Source organism: Ranitomeya imitator, chromosome 3 (genome assembly GCF_032444005.1).
Source record: "Ranitomeya imitator isolate aRanImi1 chromosome 3, aRanImi1.pri, whole genome shotgun sequence".
NCBI lineage: Eukaryota > Metazoa > Chordata > Amphibia > Anura > Dendrobatidae > Ranitomeya > Ranitomeya imitator.
This window is the reverse complement of record NC_091284.1, coordinates 780,937,890-780,963,274: the sequence shown is the minus strand read 5'-3', so window position 1 is coordinate 780,963,274 and position 25,385 is coordinate 780,937,890. Positions and strand designations below refer to the sequence as shown.

The 25,385-nt window shown below is 43.8% G+C and overlaps 1 protein-coding gene across 1 annotated transcript in view; it reads left to right on the top strand.

Moving 5' to 3' along the window:
- MIPEP (mitochondrial intermediate peptidase) overlaps positions 1-25,385 on the top strand; it is a 123,733-nt gene that overhangs the window by 76,459 nt on the left and 21,889 nt on the right. Inside the window, exons 17-18 of the mRNA XM_069759123.1 lie at positions 10,216-10,337; positions 11,441-11,514. Coding sequence (XP_069615224.1) covers positions 10,216-10,337; positions 11,441-11,514 — 196 coding nt within the window. The remainder of the gene's footprint in view (positions 1-10,215; positions 10,338-11,440; positions 11,515-25,385) is intronic.

The following is a 25,385-nucleotide window of genomic DNA, read 5'->3' as shown; positions in this document are numbered from 1 at the left end:
GAAAAACATTAGACTTGAACAAAGAAGATCCAGGAAAACATACTCAGAAGGGAGGTAAGAACATTTCTAAAACAATCCACAGCGAGGAGATTGGAACAAAACAAAATCCTCTAAACTGCATGCTTGCAAACGCCAGAAGCCTGACAAACAAGATGGAAGAACTAGAAGCAGAAATATCTACAGGTAACTTTGACATAGTGGGAATAACCGAGACATCGTTAGATGAAAGCTATGACTGGGCAGTTAACTTACAGGGTTACAGTCTGTTTAGAAAGGATCGTAAAAATCGGAGAGGAGGAGGGGTTTGTCTCTATGTAAAGTCTTGTCTAAAGTCCACTTTAAGGGAGGATATTAGCGAAGGAAATGAGGATGTCGAGTCCATATGGGTCGAAATTCATGGAGGGAAAAATGGTAACAAAATTCTCGTTGGGGTCTGTTACAAACCCCCAAATATAACAGAAACCATGGAAAGTCTACTTCTAAAGCAGATAGATGAAGCTGCAACCCATAATGAGGTCCTGGTTATGGGGGACTTTAACTACCCGGATATTAACTGGGAAACAGAAACCTGTGAAACCCATAAAGGCAACAGGTTTCTGCTAATAACCAAGAAAAATTATCTTTCACAATTGGTGCAGAATCCAACCAGAGGAGCAGCACTTTTAGACCTAATACTATCTAATAGACCTGACAGAATAACAAATCTGCAGGTGGTCGGGCATCTAGGAAATAGCGACCACAATATTGTACAGTTTCACCTGTCTTTCACTAGGGGGACTTGTCAGGGAGTCACAAAAACACTGAACTTTAGGAAGGCAAAGTTTGACCAGCTTAGAGATGCCCTTAATCTGGTAGACTGGGACAATATCCTCAGAAATAAGAATACAGATAATAAATGGGAAATGTTTAAGAACATCCTAAATAGGCAGTGTAAGCGGTTTATACCTTGTGGGAATAAAAGGACTAGAAATAGGAAAAACCCAATGTGGCTAAACAAAGAAGTAAGACAGGCAATTAACAGTAAAAAGAAAGCATTTGCACTACTAAAGCAGGATGGCACCATTGAAGCTCTAAAAAACTATAGGGAGAAAAATACTTTATCTAAAAAACTAATTAAAGCTGCCAAAAAGGAAACAGAGAAGCACATTGCTAAGGAGAGTAAAACTAATCCCAAACTGTTCTTCAACTATATCAATAGTAAAAGAATAAAAACTGAAAATGTAGGCCCCTTAAAAAATAGTGAGGAAAGAATGGTTGTAGATGACGAGGAAAAAGCTAACATATTAAACACCTTCTTCTCCACGGTATTCACGGTGGAAAATGAAATGCTAGGTGAAATCCCAAGAAACAATGAATACCCTATATTAAGGGTCACCAATCTAACCCAAGAAGAGGTGCGAAACCGGCTAAATAAGATTAAAATAGATAAATCTCCGGGTCCGGATGGCATACACCCACGAGTACTAAGAGAACTAAGTAATGTAATAGATAAACCATTATTTCTTATTTTTAGGGACTCTATAGCGACAGGGTCTGTTCCACAGGATTAGCGCATAGCAAATGTGGTGCCAATATTCAAAAAGGGCTCTAAAAGTGAACCTGGAAATTATAGGCCAGTAAGTCTAACCTCTATTGTTGGTAAAATATTTGAAGGGTTTCTGAGGGATGTTATTCTGGATTATCTCAATGAGAATAACTGTTTAACTCCATATCAGCATGGGTTTATGAGAAATCGCTCCTGTCAAACCAATCTAATCAGTTTTTATGAAGAGGTAAGCTATAGGCTGGACCACGGTGAGTCATTGGACGTGGTATATCTCGATTTTTCCAAAGCGTTTGATACCGTGCCGCACAAGAGGTTGGTACACAAAATGAGAATGCTTGGTCTGGGGGAAAATGTGTGTAAATGGGTTAGTAACTGGCTTAGTGATAGAAAGCAGAGGGTGGTTATAAATGGTATAGTCTCTAACTGGGTCGCTGTGACCAGTGGGGTACCGCAGGGGTCAGTATTGGGACCTGTTCTCTTCAACATATTCATTAATGATCTGTTAGAAGGTTTACACAGTAAAATATCGATATTTGCAGATGATACAAAACTATGTAAAGCAGTTAATACAAGAGAAGATAGTATTCTGCTACAGATGGATCTGGATAAGTTGGAAACTTGGGCTGAAAGGTGGCAGATGAGGTTTAACAATGATAAATGTAAGGTTATACACATGGGAAGAAGGAATCAATGTCACCATTACACACTGAATGGGAAACCACTGGGTAAATCTGACAGGGAGAAGGACTTGGGGATCCTAGTTAATGATAAACTTACCTGGAGCAGCCAGTGCCAGGCAGCAGCTGCCAAGGCAAACAGGATCATGGGGTGCATTAAAAGAGGTCTGGATACACATGATGAGAGCATTATACTGCCTCTGTACAAATCCCTAGTTAAACCGCACATGGAGTACTGTGTCCAGTTTTGGGCACCGGTGCTCAGGAAGGATATAATGGAACTAGAGAGAGTACAAAGGAGGGCAACAAAATTAATAAAGGGGATGGGAGAACTACAATACCCAGATAGATTAGCGAAATTAGGATTATTTAGTCTAGAAAAAAGACGACTGAGGGGCGATCTAATAACCATGTATAAGTATATAAGGGGACAATACAAATATCTCGCTGAGGATCTGTTTATACCAAGGAAGGTGACGGGCACAAGGGGGCATTCTTTGCGTCTGGAGGAGAGAAGGTTTTTCCACCAACATAGAAGAGGATTCTTTACTGTTAGGGCAGTGAGAATCTGGAATTGCTTGCCTGAGGAGGTGGTGATGGCGAACTCAGTCGAGGGGTTCAAGAGAGGCCTGGATGTCTTCCTGGAGCAGAACAATATTGTATCATACAATTATTAGGTTCTGTAGAAGGACGTAGATCTGGGGATTTATTATGATGGAATATAGGCTGAACTGGATGGACAAATGTCTTTTTTCGGCCTTACTAACTATGTTACTATGTTACTATGACTTCAACTTAGTCGTCAAACCCACAGCAAAAATGCAGGTATAAAAAATAAATGTTTGCGGATTTGCTGAGTTTCTGTTTGAGTTTATACCTGCACAGTGGTTCTTATCGGCAGTAATGCTACCACCGGTAAGACCGTCGGTCAGAGCACTGTGGGGTCATGCTGTCATATGTCAGTGTGACCCCGCAGGTGTGATTGTGACCCACTGTAATGCTACTGCCGGTAAGACCGTCGGTCAGAGCACTGCGGGGTCATGCTGTCAGATGTCAGCTTGATCCCGCACAGATACTGTGACCCACAGCAGTGATACACGGTAAGATGTTACCGCAGATGAGGCACGGGCTGATGAGACTACTCCTCCCATCAGCATACGTCTGACGTAGTCTCATCAGCCGGAACCTGTCCTCACATAAAAAAAAAAAAACATGTAGAACATACATATTCAAATAAAAATAAAAAAACACATCATACTCACCTAACACCAAATCCCCCAAAAGCCTTCGTCTCCTAGTAAAAAGGTAAAATAATAAACCACCATATGCCACCTGTCCGTCGTAGTCCACATAATCCCGAGTGTTCCACGGCGATCTCACGTGTAGAACAGTCACATTGGGAGATGTGACCGTTCTATCCGGCCGCCGGAGATACACTCACAGGGGGTAATCGCTACTGCAGTGTATCACTGAGCTGCCGTGAGAGGTCACCGGAGTTCATCAGCTGATTAGCTCCGGTGATCTCACTTGTGGCACCGCTGCGTGAGAACTTTCTCACACAGCAGTGGTTCCGTAAGGGAGATCACCGGAGCTGGTCAGCTGATGAACTCCAGTAAATTCTGTCACGGCAGCTCAGTGATACACTGCAGGTGCGATTACTTCCTGTCAGTGTATTGCCGTCTGTCTTTGAGAGCAGTCCCATCAGAGACTGCTCTCAAAGTTGTCATGATCGTTGTGGGACATTATGGATTATCTTCTCAGTGGACAGGTGAGGAATATTGTTGTTTATTATTTTATTTTTGTTGCAGGAGACATTGGCATCAGTGGATTAGGCGTTCGGTAAGTGTGGTTTAATTTAGATTTATTAAAGTCGTCTGTGTCATTATTTCAAATAACGGCATTTCATTCTGGGTGTGTTGTGTTTTTATACAATATGACTATGGGCGTCTTATAGATGCCTCTCCATTACTAACATGTGGGCTTGATGTTACCTGGTAAAACAAAGGTGACATCAACACCCCCATTTATCACCCCACTTGCCACCGCTACAGGGCAAGTGGGAAGAGAGAGGCTAAGCACCAGATTTAGTACATCTTATAGATGCGCCTTTTCTGGGGCCGCTGAGAGCTGATGATTTTAGCTTGGGGGGCAATATCCATGGCCCCTTCCTAGGCTATGAATATCATCCCACAGCTGTCTTCCTAGCCTTTGCTGGTTAGATTTTATAGGGGGACCCTATGTCAATTTTTTCCGCGATCCCCCTGGAAACTAGACAGTAAAGGCTATGAAAACAGCGGTGAGCTGATATTAATAGCCTGAGAACCTTTATGGCTATTGGCTCCTTTAAAGAATATTAACGTCAGCTTTCCCTCTGCTGGTTATGAAAATTACGCGGGAGCTCATGCAATTTTTTTTTCCTTTTTCTTCTTTTCTTTAAATTAAGAGTTGCTGTTTGGTTACAGCCTATGTAGGTTCATTCTGTTGATGCTCCTACATAGGCTGGTGACCATGTGTGTGTGTTTTTGTGTATTAGCTGTACATGCATCATCACCACTGCAACCAATCATCAAAGAGCAAAGCAGAAGGGAAGAGGCATCACTGGGCGCATTGGCTCGTGCCGTCTACGTTGACAGAGCCACTAAGCTCAGTGATTGACTACAGCAGTTATAAGCGCTGTAGATGTGATGTCTCTGCTGCAGGCAGTCATCAAAGAGAAAAGGAGATTCATCGCTGGGCTCAATGATAGAGCCGCTGAGCCCAGTGATTGACTGCTGCCATTGCAAGCGCTATAGATGTGATGTCACTGCTGCGGTCAGTCATCGAAGAGAAAAGGTGCGGCATCGGCGGGCTCATTGACAGAGCCACTGAGCCCAGTGATTGATTGCAGCTGTTATAAAATGTCACTGCTGCGGTCAATCATCAAAGACCAGAAGAGCAGAGTAGAGGCATCGCTGGAACGAGCAAGGGGAGTAAACAAGATCAAAGATGGAAATCTTCAGGCTCTGCACTAGGTAGAACACATCCGAGAAGATTCACTTGGCAAAATGTGCCAAGAGTCTGTGCCAAGGAGTGGAATTCATGCCGTCAGCCACATCCAGCATGTGATTTAGGCCTCATTAGACCCTAATGAAAAGTGGGTGGCTTCAAAGGAGCCGTAAAATGCAGCAGATTTATTGACAGCGCGCAGCACTGTTTTTTTTTGCGAAATATTAGTGTAAAACAAGTGAGTGGTGTAAGAAAGACAAAAGAGTAGCGGGCCTATCCGGCTGCATCAGATCTGCTCCACTGGTAGATTTGGCACAGTTTCTGATCAACATGTAAGCAGTATAAATCCGGGGAGGTCTTTAAGGGGGGTCTCTGGCACCACTCACTTCTGCTTCAGGAGAAGTGCGGGTGATGGATGCACAATACCTGCCGGCCTTGCACGCTCCCCGTCCATGTCATCAGTGCCACTCACCTCCCAATAAGTAAGATGCCCTCGGAGAATCCTTTTCATTTTTTTCTAGCATTTTTTTTAAGTGCCTGTACAAAAATAGAAAAGCATGGCGGCTATCCCCCAGAAAACCATTGTTTCTAGTCCTTCTGTTCTGCTCTATTAAAATGAATGGGATTGAGTTCTATGAACAGGCGTTACACTTTATTACTTTTTGGTGGGGAAGAGAGCAACCCCTCTTTTTTCTGCAATCTGTTGCATCCCCTCTCAGGGGTACATCAATTTTATTTGCACTGTTGCTTTGCATCGCTGGGGTCCTGGGTTCAAATCCTACCAAGGACAACATCTGCAAGGCGTTTGTATGTTCTCCCCATGTTTGATGGGTTTTCTCCGAGTTCTCTGGTTTCGTCTCACACTCCAAAGTCCAAACAATTAGGGAATCTAGCCTGTGAGCCCCATCGGGGGGACAGTGATGATAATGTCTGTAAAGCGCTGTGGAATTAATGGCGAGTGAAATAATATATAAAACTTTGTAATATGTTATTAGGGGAACGTCGTCAGCACTTTCCTGGAGAGTCTACAGACTCTGGTAATGCTCACAAACCTCACTCTGTCGCTGAAATAGTCTTACTGGTGTCTTGCCTGGGAGGAGGGAGATGCAGCTGCAGTTAGAAATGGCATGCTGTAAGAGGGGAGACAATCCTACCAATCCGGTCCCCTCCAGTGTGAACTTTTATGCCCTGTCCAAAGAAGGAGACCAAAGCTTAGAGACGTATCATTGTCTGGAATTTGTAAATGCCATTTAGGGATATGAAGTTTTAATGTTCAAGGAAGACGAATCATTCTTTCTTTTTTTTTTTTTTTGGTCAATTAAGCCGTAGCACTTAAAGGTGAAACAATGGCATTTCTCCTGTCAGGGCGATCATCTAGACTGACATCATAGTTCACACTATGATTAGACGTAGCTACTGGGAGCAGGCAGCGACATGATCTGTACATGGCACATATCAGGCCCCGAGCAAATCAGGGTAATTAATGGCTGGAACATCTTAATCCCCTTCTCTGACTTGTTGCATCTGCCCGGTGTTGTATAGACTGTCATGAGCCAGTATTACCTGTAATGTAAGCTGATGGTGCACCTTCTGCCTCCGGCGGTCATTTTTCTCTGGAAATGTAGTATCCTACTAGGTATAGAACAAAGCCCGCATCCTTCACCAGCCGGGACCAACATGCGGTGTCCAAGTTTTTACATTCACACCTTCATTACGGCACAGCAATCCATGGAGATGAATGTGTAAGATGATAAAAAAATATATATTTTTCTTCTTCCAGAATTGATGCCACTTTTGACAGCAGATCATTCCTGGTATTGCAGCCAATGCTCAAAGTGGTCCTGCTTTTGAAAAATTGGCCTGTCCGTTTTTGTAATCTCAGACACCTCACAATAGTTGAGCCTGTATGTATTGGTGGTATGTCCACACAGGATGTAGAATCATGAGGAAAAAAAATCCACAACAAATCCATGGCAAAGTTTGCTTGAGTCACTTGTGGTTTTTCGCCATATGGATGGCAAAAGGTGAAATCCACAGTAAACATTGGCATACTGCAGATATTTTTATTTATTTTTTTTTTTTTTTCATTTTTAAACTGTACTTGGTAAAATCTCATTCACCTTGTTGGCATTGTAATAATAAGCTGCAGATTTTCCGCTTGGAAAATATAGTGAAAATAATCTGCAGATTATTTTCCCCATGTGAACAGTCCCTTGGTAGCACTGGCCTTTTATAGACTATAGATGTATAGAAGATTTCTAATCCTCTCAGTGCGATCCAATTCTGTTTACAACCTCCCACGTCCACTTGCAGGATGTTTCCCTAAATTTGACCTAACCTGAGATGTATGGCACAAGGTGGAGATAAGACAATACTTTCCAGGGATGCCATGCTGGTCAACAATTATCCAGAGGCTCCATGTTACCTATAAATGTGTACTTCTCTGAAGACTTTGGACTTCGAGAAAACGTTGGATTCCGAGAAAACGTTGGACTCCGAGAAAACGTTGGACTCCGAGAAAACGTTGGACTCTGAGAAAACGTTGGTCTCTGAGAAAACGTTGGTCTCTGAGAAAACGTTGGTCTCTGAGAAAACGTTGGACTCTGAAAAAACGTTGGTCTCTGAGAAAACGTTGGTCTCTGAGAAAACGTTGGACTCTGAGAAAACGTTGGTCTCTGAGAAAACGTTGGTCTCTGAGAAAACGTTGGACTCTGAAAAAACGTTGGTCTCTGAGAAAACGTTGGTCTCTGAGAAAACGTTGGACTCTGAAAAAACGTTGGTCTCTGAGAAAACGTTGGACTCCGAGAAAACGTTGGACTCTGAGAAAACGTTGGTCTCTGAGAAAACGTTGGTCTCTGAGAAAACGTTGGTCTCTGAGAAAACGTTGGACTCTGAAAAAACGTTGGTCTCTGAGAAAACGTTGGTCTCTGAGAAAACGTTGGACTCTGAGAAAACGTTGGTCTCTGAGAAAACGTTGGTCTCTGAGAAAACGTTGGACTCTGAAAAAACGTTGGTCTCTGAGAAAACGTTGGTCTCTGAGAAAACGTTGGACTCTGAAAAAACGTTGGTCTCTGAGAAAACGTTGGTCTCTGAGAAAACGTTGGACTCTGAGAAAACGTTGGACTCTGAGAAAACGTTGGTCTCTGAGAAAACGTTGGTCTCTGAGAAAACGTTGGTCTCTGAGAAAACGTTGGTCTCTGAGAAAACGTTGGTCTCTGAGAAAACGTTGGACTCTGAAAAAACGTTGGTCTCTGAGAAAACGTTGGACTCTGAGAAAACGTTGGACTCTGAGAAAACGTTGGTCTCTGAGAAAACGTTGGTCTCTGAGAAAACGTTGGTCTCTGAAAAAACGTTGGTCTCTGAGAAAACGTTGGACTCTGATAAAAAAATTTGGACTCTGACTCTCTTTGACTTCCATAATCAGAAGTGGACATGTCTGTGAGTGTAAATGGCAGATATTGTGGCAGATAATATCACTTAACGCTGTGCTAGGAAAGTTAAAGCGATTTTCATAAAACCCCTCCTTTTTGGCTTCAGTTTGTTTTGTGAAAAACTGAGTCTCCACCAGGGCTCCTGGTGTCTGTGGTTTTCTTGAGCGCTAATGTCAAATCAACGGCACTGCAGTCAATCAGTGACCTCAGCGGCTCTGCCCTAGTAGACGGCACGAGCCGCTGAGGTCAGATACTGGCTGCAGTGCAGACACCAAGAGCGGCAGCGGAGACCCAGTGCTGAACCTGGGGAGGGCGAGTAGAGCAATGAAAAAACAGGTTCTGGGTTGAACTCGATGGACTTGTCTTCTTTCAACCGTAGAACTGTGAACTAGAAACAACCGGCAGCTGGAGAAGAGGGGTTTTCCTAAACCGAAAGCCCCTTTATAGTGGTGGACACTTCTGTAAATACCAGATGTTATTGTTAATTCTCTAGTTTCTCATGAGCCCCCAGGGTCAGTGGGGAATTTGGGCAGGCTGCACAGGCGCAGCTGCTCACTCCTGTATCCTTCTACTTCGCTGTCGCTAAGTGATGCACACTAATGTAACCGACAGAGAAGATGGCACCTAAGGCACACATGGACTGGCACCTGCCATTCATTTACATGAATGTGTGGGATAGTGGGCTGTACGGTGGCTCAGTGGTTAGCACTGCAGTGCTGGGGTCCTGGGTTCAAATCCCACCAAGGACAACATCTGCGAGGAGTTTGTATGGTCTCCCCTTTTTTGTGTGGGTTTCCTCCAGGTTGTTTCCTCCCACACTCCAAAGACCATACTGATAGGGAATCTACATTGTGAGCCCCGATGGGGACAGTGATGATGATGACAGTAAAGTTATGCAGAAGATGATATCACTAGATACAGTAAGTGAGTAAAATAAATGAATAACCCTGTATGTGGCCTTATTGAGGGAGGGGGATATGTCGTTGCCACATCACGTTTCTGGTAAAGTCCTTTTCCTTTTTCTTCCAAAGATTGTGGTCGGCGATCGACAGGGGGCATCCACAAAAATCTCAAGTCCACAATTCTAGTAAATTTTGCAATAAAAATGCATTAATAAATTATACGTTTCTTGTAGTTACGGAATATCCCATGATTAATTTTTAAGCCTTTTTTATCCACATTTGGTCATCCCTTCCAGTAAATGTCTGCAACTTTCCCTGACTACAAGTATAAGAGCCTCAGAGCGCCAACCGAATCCATTAAACGCATGGCGTTATAGCTTATGGGTAATGGATGACGCCTCATGTTTGTCTGAGTACTTCTCCAGCAGCTTACAACAGCCACGAACACACAACTTTCTGCCGGCTGTTGTAACTACCATAAGGCATCTTACATTTCCTGCTTCTGAAATGCTACTGTCTGGTGACACTTTCTCAGCCATATTCATCATCAAGCAGATATCATCTATACAGGCTCCACTTCTTCTTTACATTTTTCCATTTTCTTTCGAAAAAGTCAATCCAAGTCACAGAATCCCTGTCTGCTTTTTATACATATAATGTTTGTTTTGATGCAGGCTTGGCAACTACGATTTAGTCATCTAGCAGGTTATGGTGCCAAATACTACTCCTACTTGATGTCTCGGGCGATTGCCTCCATGGTGTGGAAACAGTGCTTCATGAAAAATCCATTTGACCGGTAAGAGTTTCATTTCACCCTCAGGATTATCATGCGTTCACACGTAAGATGCAGCAACAGATCCGGATACGGCGGAGATGAATGTCTTGTCATTGAGAAATGCAATATGAATATAATGTCACTTGTGCGCGACGATTAGGTGTTGTGTTAGGACGGTGCCGTATCTCAGAAACCCCCAAAAAGTGATCCGATGAATCCAGGCGCTAGTCTCCTAAGGAGACAGAAAAATAAAAGTTGGAAAGTTATAAAAGTTTGAATTGCTCCCCCTTTTCAATGATAAAATATAGAAAAAAGCATATTTGGTATCGCTATCTCCGTAAAAATCCGATCCATTACTTTTAACAATGAATTATCTTATTTTACTATTTTATACTTAAATAACAAAGATACTAAGAAAGAAGCTTTTTCCTGATGTATATGTTCAACTATCATTTATGTAATCCCCCAATTTACCAAGCTGAGATCAAAGGAGTATCCTTTTGGCCTCCATCTAGAAAGCCAACTTGAGGAAAGTCCTTTTGACCTCCGTCTAGAAAGCCAACTTGAGGAGTCCCCTTTTGACCTCTCTAGAAAACCAACTTGAGGAAAGTCCTTTTGACCTCCGTCTAGAAAGCCAACTTGAGGAGTCCCCTTTTGACCTCTCTAGAAAACCCACTTGAGGAATGCCCTTTTGACCTCCATCTAGAAAGCCAACTTGAGGAAAGTCCTTTTGACCTCCGTCTAGAAAGCCAACTTGAGGAGTCCCCTTTTGACCTCTCTCTAGAAAACCAACTTGAGGAGTGCCCTTTTGACCTCCATCTAAAAAGCCAACTTGAGGAATGCCCTTTTGACCTTCATCTAGAAAGTCAACTTTATACAGATGGTCACCCCAAAAAGGTGTTTTTTGCATCCCAACCGTGGTCATTGTCGGATATCCACCACATGAGCCAAAAAAATTGCTGTGTGCTTAACCGCATATCATTGTTTTATAACGTTTCCTACTTTTGGGTAGAATTTGTAAAATCTTTGAAAACCCCTTACATGTCAGTGAGTGAAGGTGAGATTGTCACCGTGTGGGATCCTGAGCATGCCGGTGTTGGTAACTGAAAATGTGTTGTCTGCAGGGTGATGGGAGAACGATATCGCAAGGAGATGCTGGCACACGGAGGAGGAAAGGAGCCTGCGCTCATGGTGGAAGGTAAAGTAAAGGCTGAGCTGTTTGATGTCTGCGCCCTTCACTAAGTGATTAGATGGATCCCCTCGCAAAGCATCTCCAGAGATTCCCATATTACAGAGCACAACGCTATCCTTTCCAGGAGTAATGACAATTGCCAGTTGTGTGTTACCGGTTGGGGTGCGTCCATGCTCAGTATGACGCTGACCCTATCAGACGGTCAGCCCTGAAGCATGAGAAATGGTGACAGAAATATTCGGGAGGAATAATAGAGGAACATCACAATACAGAGTTATACGGTATTCATTTTTTTGATTGCCTCATATGCAGTTTGCAGCCTAATAAATGATTTTTCCCTTGTGGGAGTGTCCCTCCCGGTAATATAGGCTGGATGACAGCTCTGTATGTACCCAGGGCGCTGCTGTATTATCCTGCAGTTCCTCTCCATGTGCCTTCTCTCCTTGTTTCTGTGTCTCTATCTTCTTGAGACTTAAATAGATTCGCTCACCAGGTTTTTGCTCCCTCCAGAGTTGCATGATGTAGGGGCAAGAAGCTATAATCCACCAGTGTATCGTTTACTTTACTTGGTGCTACTGTTTTTATTAAAAACTGTTTTACCTGTTGCAGATGTGCCAGTTCTCTGAATGCTGAGCCCTTTATAAGTCCGCCCACACCACTGATTGGCAGCCTTCTGTGTACACTGCCAATCCGTGGTGGGGGCGGGGTTGGACTACCTAGAAGCAGCAGGCCAAGTAGTCCTCTAATGATAATATCCTGCTGATAAAACAATGATTAAAAATAAAACTACAGCAAGTAGCCCAGTAAGTGACACATCGTTGGAATCAGAGTCTCTGCCCCTACATTATGCTGCTCTTCAATTAGGTAGTGAAAATTTCGTGACAGATTCCCTTTAAGATACTTATTACGTTTTTAAAGAAGACTAATTAGAAAGTTGCTTAACTTTGCAGATGAGCGATATAAAACATTGTGTGAAGGTGAACATTGCCTTTCAGGCGGTCATCCTATGGTTTTATAGGCAGGGAATCTTGGAGACCTCTACTTTGGGGGGGCATTATCCCGCATATTGTCTTCCAGTTCACTGTCCTTGATTATTTTGCAGCGGGCGCTGATGTGATATCTGCCAGTTGTAGCGCTCACTTATAGTTATGTTGTGTCCCGGTGCTGTGGAACTTTTTAGTTTAAAGTGCAGGAAGCCTTTGATGGATTTCCTCACATTCCTGTGCACATTTTCTGGCTGCCGCTTGCTCCTGTTTATCTCCTCCAACATCTGCTCTTCCTGTTATGTTTTATGTGAACTTTAAATTTAGCCTTTTTTTTTTTTAAATCCCCTCTTGGCCAACCGTTCTACCAAAAAAGTATACCTATCTGCTATTAAAGGTTTTTTGCTACCCCATCTGAGAGAAGCATGATGTAGTGTCCGAGACCCTGATTTCAGCAATGTGTCTCTTACTGGGCTGAGTGCTGCAGTTGTGCTAAATAAACTGTTTTCTCTGCTGCTGACTTAGCAGTTCTCTGAATGCTGAGCTCTTTATAACCCCGCCCACGCCACTGATTGGTAGCTTTCTGTCAGTGTGCACAAAAAGCTGCCAATCGGTGATGGGGGGTGGGGTTACACAGAGGTCATGAATATGGAGGACTACATGTCCGCAGGTTTACTAGTCCTGTAATGTAATATGCTCCCAATAAAAGTCATTTTATAAAAACTACAGCAAGCAGCCCAGTAAGTGACACATTACTGAAATCAGGATCTCTGCACCTACATTATGCTGCTCTCAGATAAGGTGTTGTTGTTTTTGCAGACACTTCTGATGTCCACTATGTAAGAAGTATTTACCCCCAATTACTGGGCAGACACATTGCGTTCTGGGTTCTGTTGTGTTCCTCTGCATGCCGAGAATATGGCAACAAGGCATTCTTATGTCATACACTGGGTGCATGGGGGCAATGGACACACTGAATATGTGCAAAAGAAAGAAAGTGTAAGCAAAGTGTAACGTGTTCATACTGCAAAATGGTTGAACAACTTTTTTTTATATAAGAAACGTATTTATTTTTAAGTGATTATAGTCTTTCTATACGTACTGTAAGATCCCTTAGTTTTTAAAGGGAATCTGCCACTAGGTTTTTTGCTATGTAATCCGACAGCAGCATCATGTAGGGACTGAGACCCTGATTCCAGCGATGTATTGCTTAGTTTTCTCTGTATAACCCCCCCCCCACACACACACACACACACACCACTGATTGGCAGATTTCTGTGCACATTAGAAACCACATAGATCACACGTCCCGTAGGTCGCATATACAGTGGGGCAAAAAAGTATTTAGTCAGTCAGCAATAGTGCAAGTTCCACCACTTAAAAAGATGAGAGGCGTCTGTAATTTACATCATAGGTAGACCTCAACTATGGGAGACAAACTGAGAAAAAAAAATACAGAAAATCACATTGTCTGTTTTTTTTAACATTTTATTTGCATATTATGGTGGAAAATAAGTATTTGGTCAGAAACAAACAGTCAAGATTTCTGGCTCTCACAGACCTGTAACTTCTTCTTTAAGAGTCTCCTCTTTCCTCCACTCATTACCTGTAGTAATGGCACCTGTTTAAACTTGTTATCAGTATAAAAAGACACCTGTGCACACCCTCAAACAGTCTGACTCCAAACTCCACTATGGTGAAGACCAAAGAGCTGTCAAAGGACACCAGAAACAAAATTGTAGCCCTGCACCAGGCTGGGAAGACTGAATCTGCAATAGCCAACCAGCTTGGAGTGAAGAAATCAACAGTGGGAGCAATAATTAGAAAATGGAAGACATACAAGACCACTGATAATCTCCCTTGATCTGGGGCTCCACGCAAAATCCCACCCCGTGGGGTCAGAATGATCACAAGAACGGTGAGCAAAAATCCCAGAACCACGCGGGGGGACCTAGTGAATGAACTGCAGAGAGCTGGGACCAATGTAACAAGGCCTACCATAAGTAACACACTACGCCACCATGGACTCAGATCCTGCAGTGCCAGACGTGTCCCACTGCTTAAGCCAGTACATGTCCGGGCACGTCTGAAGTTTGCTAGAGAGCATTTGGATGATCCAGAGGAGTTTTGGGAGAATGTCCTATGGTCTGATGAAACCAAACTGGAACTGTTTGGTAGAAACACAACTTGTCGTGTTTGGAGGAAAAAGAATACTGAGTTGCATCCATCAAACACCATACCTACTGTAAAGCATGGTGGTGGAAACATCATGCTTTGGGGCTGTTTCTCTGCAAAGGGGCCAGGACGACTGATCCGGGAACATGAAAGAATGAATGGGGCCATGTATCGTGAGATTTTGAGTGCAAACCTCCTTCCATCAGCAAGGGCATTGAAGATGAAACGTGGCTGGGTCTTTCAACATGACAATGATCCAAAGCACACCGCCAGGACAACGAAGGAGTGGCTTCGTAAGAAGCGTTTCAAGATCCTGGAGTGGCCTAGCCAGTCTCCAGATCTCAACCCTATAGAAAACCTTTGGAGGGAGTTGAAAGTCCGTGTTGCCAAGCGAAAAGCCAAAAACATCACTGCTCTAGAGGAGATCTGCATGGAGGAATGGGCCAGCATACCAACAACAGTGTGTGGCAACCTTGTGAAGACTTACAGAAAACGTTTGACCTCTGTCATTGCCAACAAAGGATATATTACAAAGTATTGAGATGAAATTTTGTTTCTGACCAAATACTTATTTTCCACCATAATATGCAAATAAAATGTTAAAAAAACAGACAATGTGATTTTCTGGATTTTTTTTTCTCAGTTTGTCTCCCATAGTTGAGGTCTACCTATGATGTAAATTACAGACGCCTCTCATCTTTTTAAGTGGTGGATCTTGCACTATTGCTGACTGACTAAATACTTTTTTGCCCCACTGTAGATCACAAAGTGTTATTCATAAACAATGTAATAAAAATCAACACTTTATTGTTTCAGTATAAAATTATCTACATAATATTTAATTGGGTGACTCAAGCCAAACTACCTGCGTGTAATCTACGTGGTTTCTAGTGTGATGGAGTGTTGCCCTCTCCAGAGGTGACAGAGGGAGTTTGTAGTATGTTCAGGTCTGTGTGCATTGTATATTTACAGCAAGCTGATAATTAGTGCTGGGGGCGAGGTTGGACCAGGAGGCACTGGACACCTTGTCCTGTAGTGATAATCTCCTGCTGATAAAACACCGATTATAATGAAACAGAAAGACACAGCCCAATAAGTGACACATCCCTGTAAACAGGGTCCTTGCCCCTACAGCACGCTGCTCTCAGCTTATATAGCAAACACCTGACCTTTTGACATGTTCCCTTTCAATGTTAAGCTCCAAATCAAGTCTTGAATATTTTGCTTCAGAGAATATATATTTAAAAAAAATAAATAAAATAATGCCTCCTGCTTTAAAATAATGAAATAAATTATAGTCTCCCTCCTTGATTGGCTGGCTCACTGGCTGAGGTGGGTCACCGCCGCGCCCTGTGATCGGCTCAGTAGGCATTCCCTTCCCCCCACATTTCCAGAGTCAAGTACTAAACAAGGAAGACCGGTGGGGACCAAGGGACGTGACGGGAGCTGCGAGGGACCGAAGAGGGTGAATGTCATTTATTTTATTATTTTCAAGTCTGAGGCATTAAAGAATTTGCCCTGAACCGATTGAATGGTCTTGGATCCTAGCAATATCCACAACCTTGTAAGTCCTCTATAGTCTCAGAATTTTACCTCTGTACATACTTTTGGATTCCACATCACATATACATTCCCGGCTGTTCGTCCACCTGTGGGTCACGCGGTAATAATTGCTTTCTGTTTTATAGTCTTCTAATCTAGTGGGGGTTCTGTGGTTGCCCTAAGCATTGTCTCGCCCATTATCTGCTTACTTTTGTTCTCTGGGGTTGTTTCTTTGTATTATACCCACTAATAGGAAACGAATACTTGTTTGGCCCCAATAAAATAAAAAAACTATACTCCCCTCCCGTGCTGGCGCCGTTCTGGAGCTCTGGGGCGGTGTTGTGACACGTGGTGCCCGACGCCCAATCAGTGCTGTCTCCGCCTTTGTATGGGTGGAGCATGAAGAGGAAGTCAAAGATCAGCTGCCGCCCGGACTTCCTCCTCATGTTCAATCCGGTCAAAGATGGGAACAGTGACGCCAGCACTGATCGGGCACCACGTGTTATAACACCGCAGAAGAACCCCGGCACCTCAGGAATGGCGCCAAACATTTAGTTCTAGAAAGGGCTGTCCTAGTAGTGGACAATCCCTTTAAGAAAAATAAAAGCACATCTTTATTTTTGGGATTTGTCTAAGGCAGCATTTGTGTTTCAGTCCACATACGGACTGTGATTTCCAGACCGGCCGCGATCACAAATACAACAGCCTACCAAATTCTTTAGTTCAGGTAAGGAGACCTACGGCCAATCCGGAAATCACAGTCCGTATCCGGTCTGTAAACCACAAATATGTAATGTTTATGTTTCGCTGATGTGTGAAAGGGGCATAAAAGTATAATCTGGTGGTGAGGCCATCCGAACTCCCACCAGATCTCTATGGAAGCTGAAGGATCGTAATACCATAGGCCTGATAATTATAATTGGAGGGATGAGGTCAGAACAGTGGTCCAGGACAAGGCTGTCTGAAGGACCTGTGTTCCTTCCTCCTCCTTGCCAGCTGTTGTAACGTGATATGATTGTGTGTAACGTGTATTCGCGCTTGTTCTAAGTGTGTGAGTTAGAGAGGGTCACATTGAAGCATTGCTCATTTTGAAAACAAGCAACCAGTCCTTGCACCAATGCTATATGACTCTTAAGTTCTTCCTTTCAGTCAAAAAGGTCCTCGTGTATCTATACCTGGGATTTCACGTGACTGAAGCTGAATCTTACCTCTCGCCCAGGTTGTTCCGGTATAGATTATAGATAAGAACCTTTTTGACAATACTCCGGGTCTCCAGTATGGTGGGACTGAACTTTTCCGACATCGGAGTATCGGTGTTCTTCATCGTTTTTATAATATAATGGCCCAATCTTTATTTATATGTGATCTAGGAGTTGGCTGACACATTTGTTACTGAAGATACTCAATGTTAGACATACGTCAACCAGGATTAAAATTGACTTAATCCCTGGGAGACATTGAGTGCATAAGCCAGAGACGTCACCCTAAGAGGAGTCCTGCTCTTGGCAGACAGGGCGGGGTGCTCATTATATGATGGAGTTACAGCAGTTACCAAAATAAGAGGAAGTCATTAGACAATGAACAAAGGTACCATCTAAATATTTATATACACATGTTACGTTTCCGAACCAGGGAGAAACAGGTTCGAAATGCGTCGATCTCCCATATTACCATTCCTATCATGTTTTTGTCCACAAACTTTTTTGCATCATACACTGCTCAAAAAAATAAAGGGAACGCTTAAACAACAGAATAGAACTCCAAGTAAATCAAACTTCTGTGAAATCAAACTGTCCTCTTAGGAAGCAACACTGAATGACAATCAATTTCACATGCTGTTGTGCAAATGGGATAGACAAAAGATGGAAATTATTGGCAATTATCAAGACACCCTCAATAAAGGAGTGGTTCTGCAGGTGGGGACCACAGACCACATCTCAGTATCAATGCTTTCTGGCTGATGTTTTGGTCACTTTTGAATGTTGGTTGTGCTTTCACACTCGTGGTAGCATGAGATGTACTCTACAACCCACACAAGTGACTCAGGTAGTGCAGCTCATCCAGGATGGCACATCAATGCGAACTGTGGTAAGAAGGTTTGCTGTGGCTGTCAGCGTAGTGTCCAGAGGCTGGAGGTGCTACCAGGAGACAGGCCATTACACCAGGAGACGTGGAGGGGGCCATAGGAGGGCAACAACCCAGCAGCAGGACCGCTACCTCAGCCTTTGTGCAAGGAGGAGCACTGCCAGAGCCCTGGAAAATGACCTCCAGCATGCCACAAATGTGCATTTGTCTGCACAAAAGGTTAGAAATCAACTCCACGAGGATGGTCTGAGGGCCCAGCGTCCACAAATGGGGGTTGTGCTGACAGCTCAGGACGCTCGGCATTTGCCACGGAACACCAGGATTGGCAAATTTGCCACTGGTGCCCTGTGCTCTTCACAGATGAAAGCAGGTTCACACTGAGCACATGTGACAGACATGACAGAGTCTGTAGACGCCATGGAGAGCGATCTGCAGCCTGCAACATCCTTCAGCATGACTGGTTTGGCAGTGGGTCAGTAATGGTGTGGGGTGGCATTTCTTTTTAGGGCCGCACAGCCCTCCATGTGCTCGTCAGAGGTAGCCTGACTGCCATTAGGTACCGAGATGAGATCCTCAGACCCCTTGTGAAACCATATGCTTGTGCGGTTGGCCCTGGGTTCCTGCTAATGCAGGACAATGCCTGACCTCATGTGGCTGTAGTGTGTCAGCAGTTCCTGCAAGATGAAGGCATTGAAGCTTTGGATTGCCCGCCCGTTCCCCAGACCTGAATCCGATTGAACACATCTGAGACATCATGTCTCGCTCCATCCACCAACGTCATGTTGCACCACAGATTGTCCAGGAGTTGGCGGGTGCATTAGTCCAGGTGTCGGAGGAGTTCCCTCAGGAAACCATCCTCCGATTCCTCCGCCTCATCAGGAGCATGCCCAGGCATTGTAGGGAGGTCATACAGGCACATGGAGGCCACACACACTACTGAGCATCATTTCCTTGTCTTGAGGCATTTTTAATGAAATTGGATCAGCCTGCAGTTTGAATTTCCTCTTTGATTTTGAGCATCATTCCAACTCCAGACATCCGTGGGATATTAGTTGTGATTTACATTGATCATTTTTAAGTTTTACTGTTCTCAACACATTCCACTATATAATGAATAAAGATTTACAACTGGAATATTTCATTCAGTGATATCTAGGATGTGGGATTTTAGTGTTCCCTTTATTTTTTTGAGTAGGGTATATTGATGTATTCTTTTAACCGTTTTGAAATATATTTGATTTTATCAAATTCCTGAGTGTTGGGTCAACTACTTTAAACTATTTACCAAGACCGACTTTTCCCCCTACTCCTATTCACTTAATCATTCGTGTATACCAGCAATTTTCATAGTTTGAGCTGATCTAAAAGGTTTTTTTGTCACACAAAACACATAATGGTGTGTAATGTATTTTCATTGATACTTAATAACAAATAACAAACGCTGCCTTTATTTTTACAGTTTCCTCCGATAATTCAACAATAGTATGTATGTATGTACAGTTGTGTGAAAAAGTGTTTGCCCCCTATTCTTTTGCATGTTTGTCACACTTAAGTGTTTCAGATTACCAGACAAATGTAAATATTAGACAAAGCTAACACAAGTAAACACTAAAATGCAGTTTTTAAATTAAGGTTTTTAATATTTAGGAAAAAAGAAAACCAAACCTACAAAGCCCTGTGTGAAAAAGTAATTGCCCCATAAGCCTAATACCTGGTTGGGTCACCCTTAGCAGCAACAACTGCAGCCAAGCGTTTGCCATAACTGACAATGAGTCTTTTACTACGCTCTAGAGCAGTGCACCCAACTCCGGTCCTCAAGAGCCACCAACAGGTCATGTTTTCAGGATTTCCTTAGTATTGCACAGGTAATTGAATGCTTGCCTGTCTAGGTGATGCAATTATCACCTGTGCAATACTAATGAAATCCTGAAAACATGACCTGTTGGTGGCTCTTGAGGACCGGAGTTGGGGAACACTGCTCTAGAGGAATTTTTGTCCACTCATCTTTGCAGCAGGGGTTTTCGAGCATAAACCGCCTTTTTAAGGTCATGCGACAGCATCTCAACCGGATTAAGGTCAGGACTTTGACTAGGCCACTCCAAAGTCTTAATTTTGCTTATCTTAAGCCATTCAGGGGTGGACTTGCTGGTGGTGTGTTTTGGATCATTGTCCTGCTGCATAAACTAAGTACACGTCAGCTTGAGGTCACGATTAGATGGCAGTGGATATTCTCCTTCAGGATTCTTTGGTAGACAGCAGAATTCTTGGTTCTATTTACCACAGCAAGCCATCCAGGTCCTGAATTGGCAAAACATCCCCAGACCATCACCTTACCACCACCATATTTTACTGTTGGTACGATGTTCCTTTTCTGAAATGCTGTGTTACTTCTACGCCAGATGTTTTGGGACGTATGGACTAAGAGTTGTAATAACACCTGTCCTTACTCACACTTCAAACTATAATACTTGAAGCAGCAAGTGGTAAAAAATACTCAACAGTGGTGTGAATAGGTTGTATAACCAAAATACCAGAAACACACCATCCAGGGTGGCTGAATTACAGCAATTTAGCAAAGATGAGTGGGCCAAAATTCCTCCAGAGCATTGTAAAAGACTCATTACCAGTTATCGCAAACTCTTGACTGCAGTTGTTGCTGCTAAGTGTGGCCCAACCAGTCATTAAGTTTAGGTTGCTATCACTTTTTCACACAGTGCCCTGTAGGTTTGGATTTTTTTTCCCTTAATAATAAAGACCTTCTTGTAAAAACTGTATATTGTGTTTACCGTACTTGTGTTAGCCTTGTCTAACATTTATTGTTTGGTGATCTGAAACATTTAAGTGCGACAAACATGCAAAACAATAGGAAATTAGGAAGGGGGAAAATCCTTTTCTTCACAACTGTGTGTGTGTGTGTGTGTGTGCGTGCGTGTGTGTGTGTATGTATATATAGATAGATACTGAACAAAAATATAAACAACAATGTTGTCTTTGTTCCCATTTTTCATTAGTTGAACTCAAAGATCTAATACTTTTCTATGTACACAGAAGTCCTTTTTCTCTCAGTTATTCACATATTCATCTAAATCTGAGTTAAGGTACCTTCACACATAACGATATTGTTAACGATATCGTTGCTATTTGTGACGTAGCAACGATATTGTTAATGAAATCGTTATGTGTGACAGCGACCAACGATCAGGCCCCTGCTGGGAGATCGTTGGTCGCTGAATAAAGTCCAGAACTTTATTTAGTCGCTGGACTCCCTGCAGACATCGCTGGATCGGCGTGTGTGACACCGATCCAGCGATGTCTTCACTGGTAACCAGGGTAAACATCGGGTAACTAAGCGCAGGGCCGCGCTTAGTAACCCGATGTTTACCCTGGTTACCATGCTAAAAGTAAAAAAAAACAAACACTACATACTTACCTACCGCTGTCTGTCCTCCAGCGCTGTGCTCTGCACTCCTCCTGTACTGTCTGTGAGCCGGAAAGCAGAGCGGTGACGTCACCGCTCAGTTGAACTCTCCGGTTCACAGCCAGTACAGGAGGAGTGCAGAGCGCAGCGCTGGAGGACAGACAGCGGTAGGTAAGTATCTAGTGTTTTTTTTTTTTTACTTTTAGCATGGTAACCAGGGTAAACATCGGGTTACTAAGCGCGGCCCTGCGCTTAGTTACCCGATGTTTACCCTGGTTACCGGCATCGTTGGTCGCTGGAGAGCGGTCTGTGTGACAGCTCTCCAGCGACCAAACAGCGACGCTGCAGCGATCCGGATCGTTGTCTGTATCGCTGCAGCGTCGCTTAATGTGAAGGGGCCTTTAGTGAGCTCTCCTCCTTTGCCGAGATAATCCATCCGCCTCACGTGTGGCTAATCCAGTTTCTGATTAGACATATGATTATTGCACAAGTGTGCCTCAGGCTGCCACAATGAAAGGTGATGGTTGTGGATGGCACAACAATGGGCTTCAGGACCTTGTTACAGTATCTCTGCACATTAAAAATGGCATCAATAAAATGCACCTGTGTTCGTTGTCCGGAACATACGCCTGCCCGTACCATAACCCCTCCGCCATCATGGGCCGCTCCACAACGTAGACATCCGCAAACTGCTCACCTACACGATGCTATACACTTAGTCTGCCATCTGCCCTGTACAGTGAAAACCAGAATTCATCCATGAAGAGAACACCTCTCTAACGTGCCAGACGCCATTGAATGTAAGCATTTGCCACTCAATTTAGTTACGACGATGAACTGCAGTCAGGTCGAGACTCCGATAAGGACAACAAGCTACAGATGAGCTTCCCTGAGATGGTTTCTGACATTTAGTGCAAAAATTCTTTGGTTACGAGTATGTAAACCGATTGTTGTAGCAGCTGTCCGGGTGGCTGGTCTCAGATGATCTTGGATGTGAAGATGCTGGATGCTGAGGTTCTGGACTGTCCAGATGGCTGGTCTCCGATGATACAAGCAGTGAATATGCTGGATGTTGAGATTCTGGGCTGTCCGGGTGGCTGGTCTGAGATGATCTTGGTAGTTGAAGATGCTGGATGCTCAGGTTCTGGGCTGTCCAGGTGGCTGGTCTCAGATGATAAAAGCAGTGAATATGCTGGATGTTGAGATTCTGGGCTGTCCGGGTGGCTTGTCTCAGATGAACTTGGGAGGTGAAGATGCTGGATGTTGAGGTTCTGGGCTGTCCGGGTGGCTGGTCTCAGATGATCTTGGAGGTGAAGATGCTGGATGCTGAGGTTCTGGGCTGTCCAGGTGGCTGGTCTCAGATGATAAAAGCAGTGAATATGCTGGATGTTGAGTTTCTGGGCTGTCCGGGTGGCTGGTCTCAGATGAACTTGGGAGGTGAAGATGCTGGATGTTGAGGTTCTGGGCTGTCCGGGTGGCTGGTCTCAGATGATCTTGGAGGTGAAGATGCTGGATGCTGAGGTTCTGGGCTGTCCAGGTGGCTGGTCTCAGATGATAAAAGCAGTGAATATGCTGGATGTTGAGATTCTGGGCTGTCCGGGTGGCTGGTCTCAGATTATCTTGGGAGGTGAAGATGCTGGATGTTGAGGTTCTGGGCTGTCCGGGTGGCTGGTCTCAGATGATCTTGGAGGTGAAGATGCTGGATGCTGAGGTTCTGGGCTGTCCAGGTGGCTGGTCTCAGATGATAAAAGCAGTGAATATGCTGGATGTTGAGATTCTGGGCTGTCCGGGTGGCTGGTCTCAGATGAACTTGGGAGGTGAAGATGCTGGATGTTGAGGTTCTGGGCTGTCCGGGTGGCTGGTCTCAGATGATCTTGGAGGTGAAGATGCTGGATGCTGAGGTTCTGGGCTGTCCAGGTGGCTGGTCTCAGATGATAAAAGCAGTGAATATGCTGGATGTTGAGATTCTGGGCTGTCCGGGTGGCTGGTCTCAGATTATCTTGGGAGGTGAAGATGCTGCATGTTGAGGTTCTGGGCTGTCCGGGTGGCTGGTCTCAGATGATCTTGGGAGATGAAGATTCTGGATGATGAGGTTCTGGGCTGTCCGGGTGGCTGGTCTCAGATGATAAAAGCAGTGAATATGCTGGATGCTGAGGTTCTGGGCTGTCCAGGTGGCTGGTCTCAGATGATAAAAGCAGTGAATATGCTGGATGTTGAGATTCTGGGCTGTCCAGGTGGCTGGTCTCAGATGATCTTGGAGGTGAAGATGCTGGATGTTGAGGTGTCTAATCAGCAACTGGATATGCCATACCTGTCGGGGGGACGGATTATCTCGTCAAAGGAGAAGTGCTCTCTAAGACAGATTTACGCATATTTGTGATCAATATTTGAGAGAAAAAAGCCTGTTGTGTAAATAGAAAAGTCTTAGATCTTTGAGTTCAGCTCATGAAAAATGGGAGCAAAAACAAAATTTGTTTCTTGTATATGTATAAGGGAAATAAGATGTCTCATGTATCTCAAAAAATGATGTAAAATGATTACAGTAGGAGTACAGTATTGAGGTGGTTCTTAGTTTTTGGGAATCTTCAGCAGTCCAAAATAACAAGTACACTTTCTATACTTATTTTACATACTTAATATTAAATGAACGTCTGTTGTCTCTTCCGTCCTCAGTCCAGATCCCATTGATGCTGTAGATTAAAGGAATTTTACTGTATGTACAAATGTAATTATGGCTTCAGCTCAGAAGCCCAGTTAAGTTTCAGAGCGATGGCAGAAATTGTGTCTAAATATTTATATGATGTTTAGTGATATTTGGCCTCTTGGAGAAATAGAAGGATGGCTCCGTCCTAGGGGAGATTACTGCACCAGAGTTCAGCCCATTATCTGGGTGTTTCCTAATTGCTCTGAGTAAAGGAATATTTAATGAATGCACAATTCATGGTTGGCCGACTCCATTTAGAGAGAAAACTTTTTAATACCAGGAAAAGTAACCTGGTTCTGGCAGTCGGGAGGTAATCGGGATGTGGCCGGGAGTAAGATGGCCATACTCTTGAGATGACAATTGAACGATGAAAGATCATTCGAATCTTTGTTTGCATGACGTCACCATACACACATCCAATTACATTGGCCAGATATCTTTTAGATGCATCCATACATTTCTGATAAATAACAAACAAAAATGTTTGATAATCCGTGGGGTGGAGCTAACGTTTTCCGAATGATCATCACATACACATTATGCCATGCCAGATAGTCGTATGAACGTGTCAGACATGATCTGACAACTATGTTTGTTCGCCAGCAAAATGTCGATCGCTTGCCACTAGTGATGACCGAACATGTTCGGATAGGGCGTTATCCGCCATGCTCGGGTGCTAACCGAGTGTCTTCGGCGTGCTTGAACAATATGTTTGAGTTCCGGCGTCTCCATGTCTCAACACATGCAACAAACAGTCAATCCCTATATGTGTTGAGATATTCAGCTGCAGGGACTCAACATATTTTTCGAGCTCGCCGAAGACACTCGGTTAGCACCCGAGCATGGCGGATAACGCCTTATCCGAACATGTTCGCTCATCTCAAATAATGCACGGCAGAGCACACGGTCACTCTATCGGCACCATTATAGTCTATGGCCCTGTCGGCACATAAATCCGAATCCCTTTTTG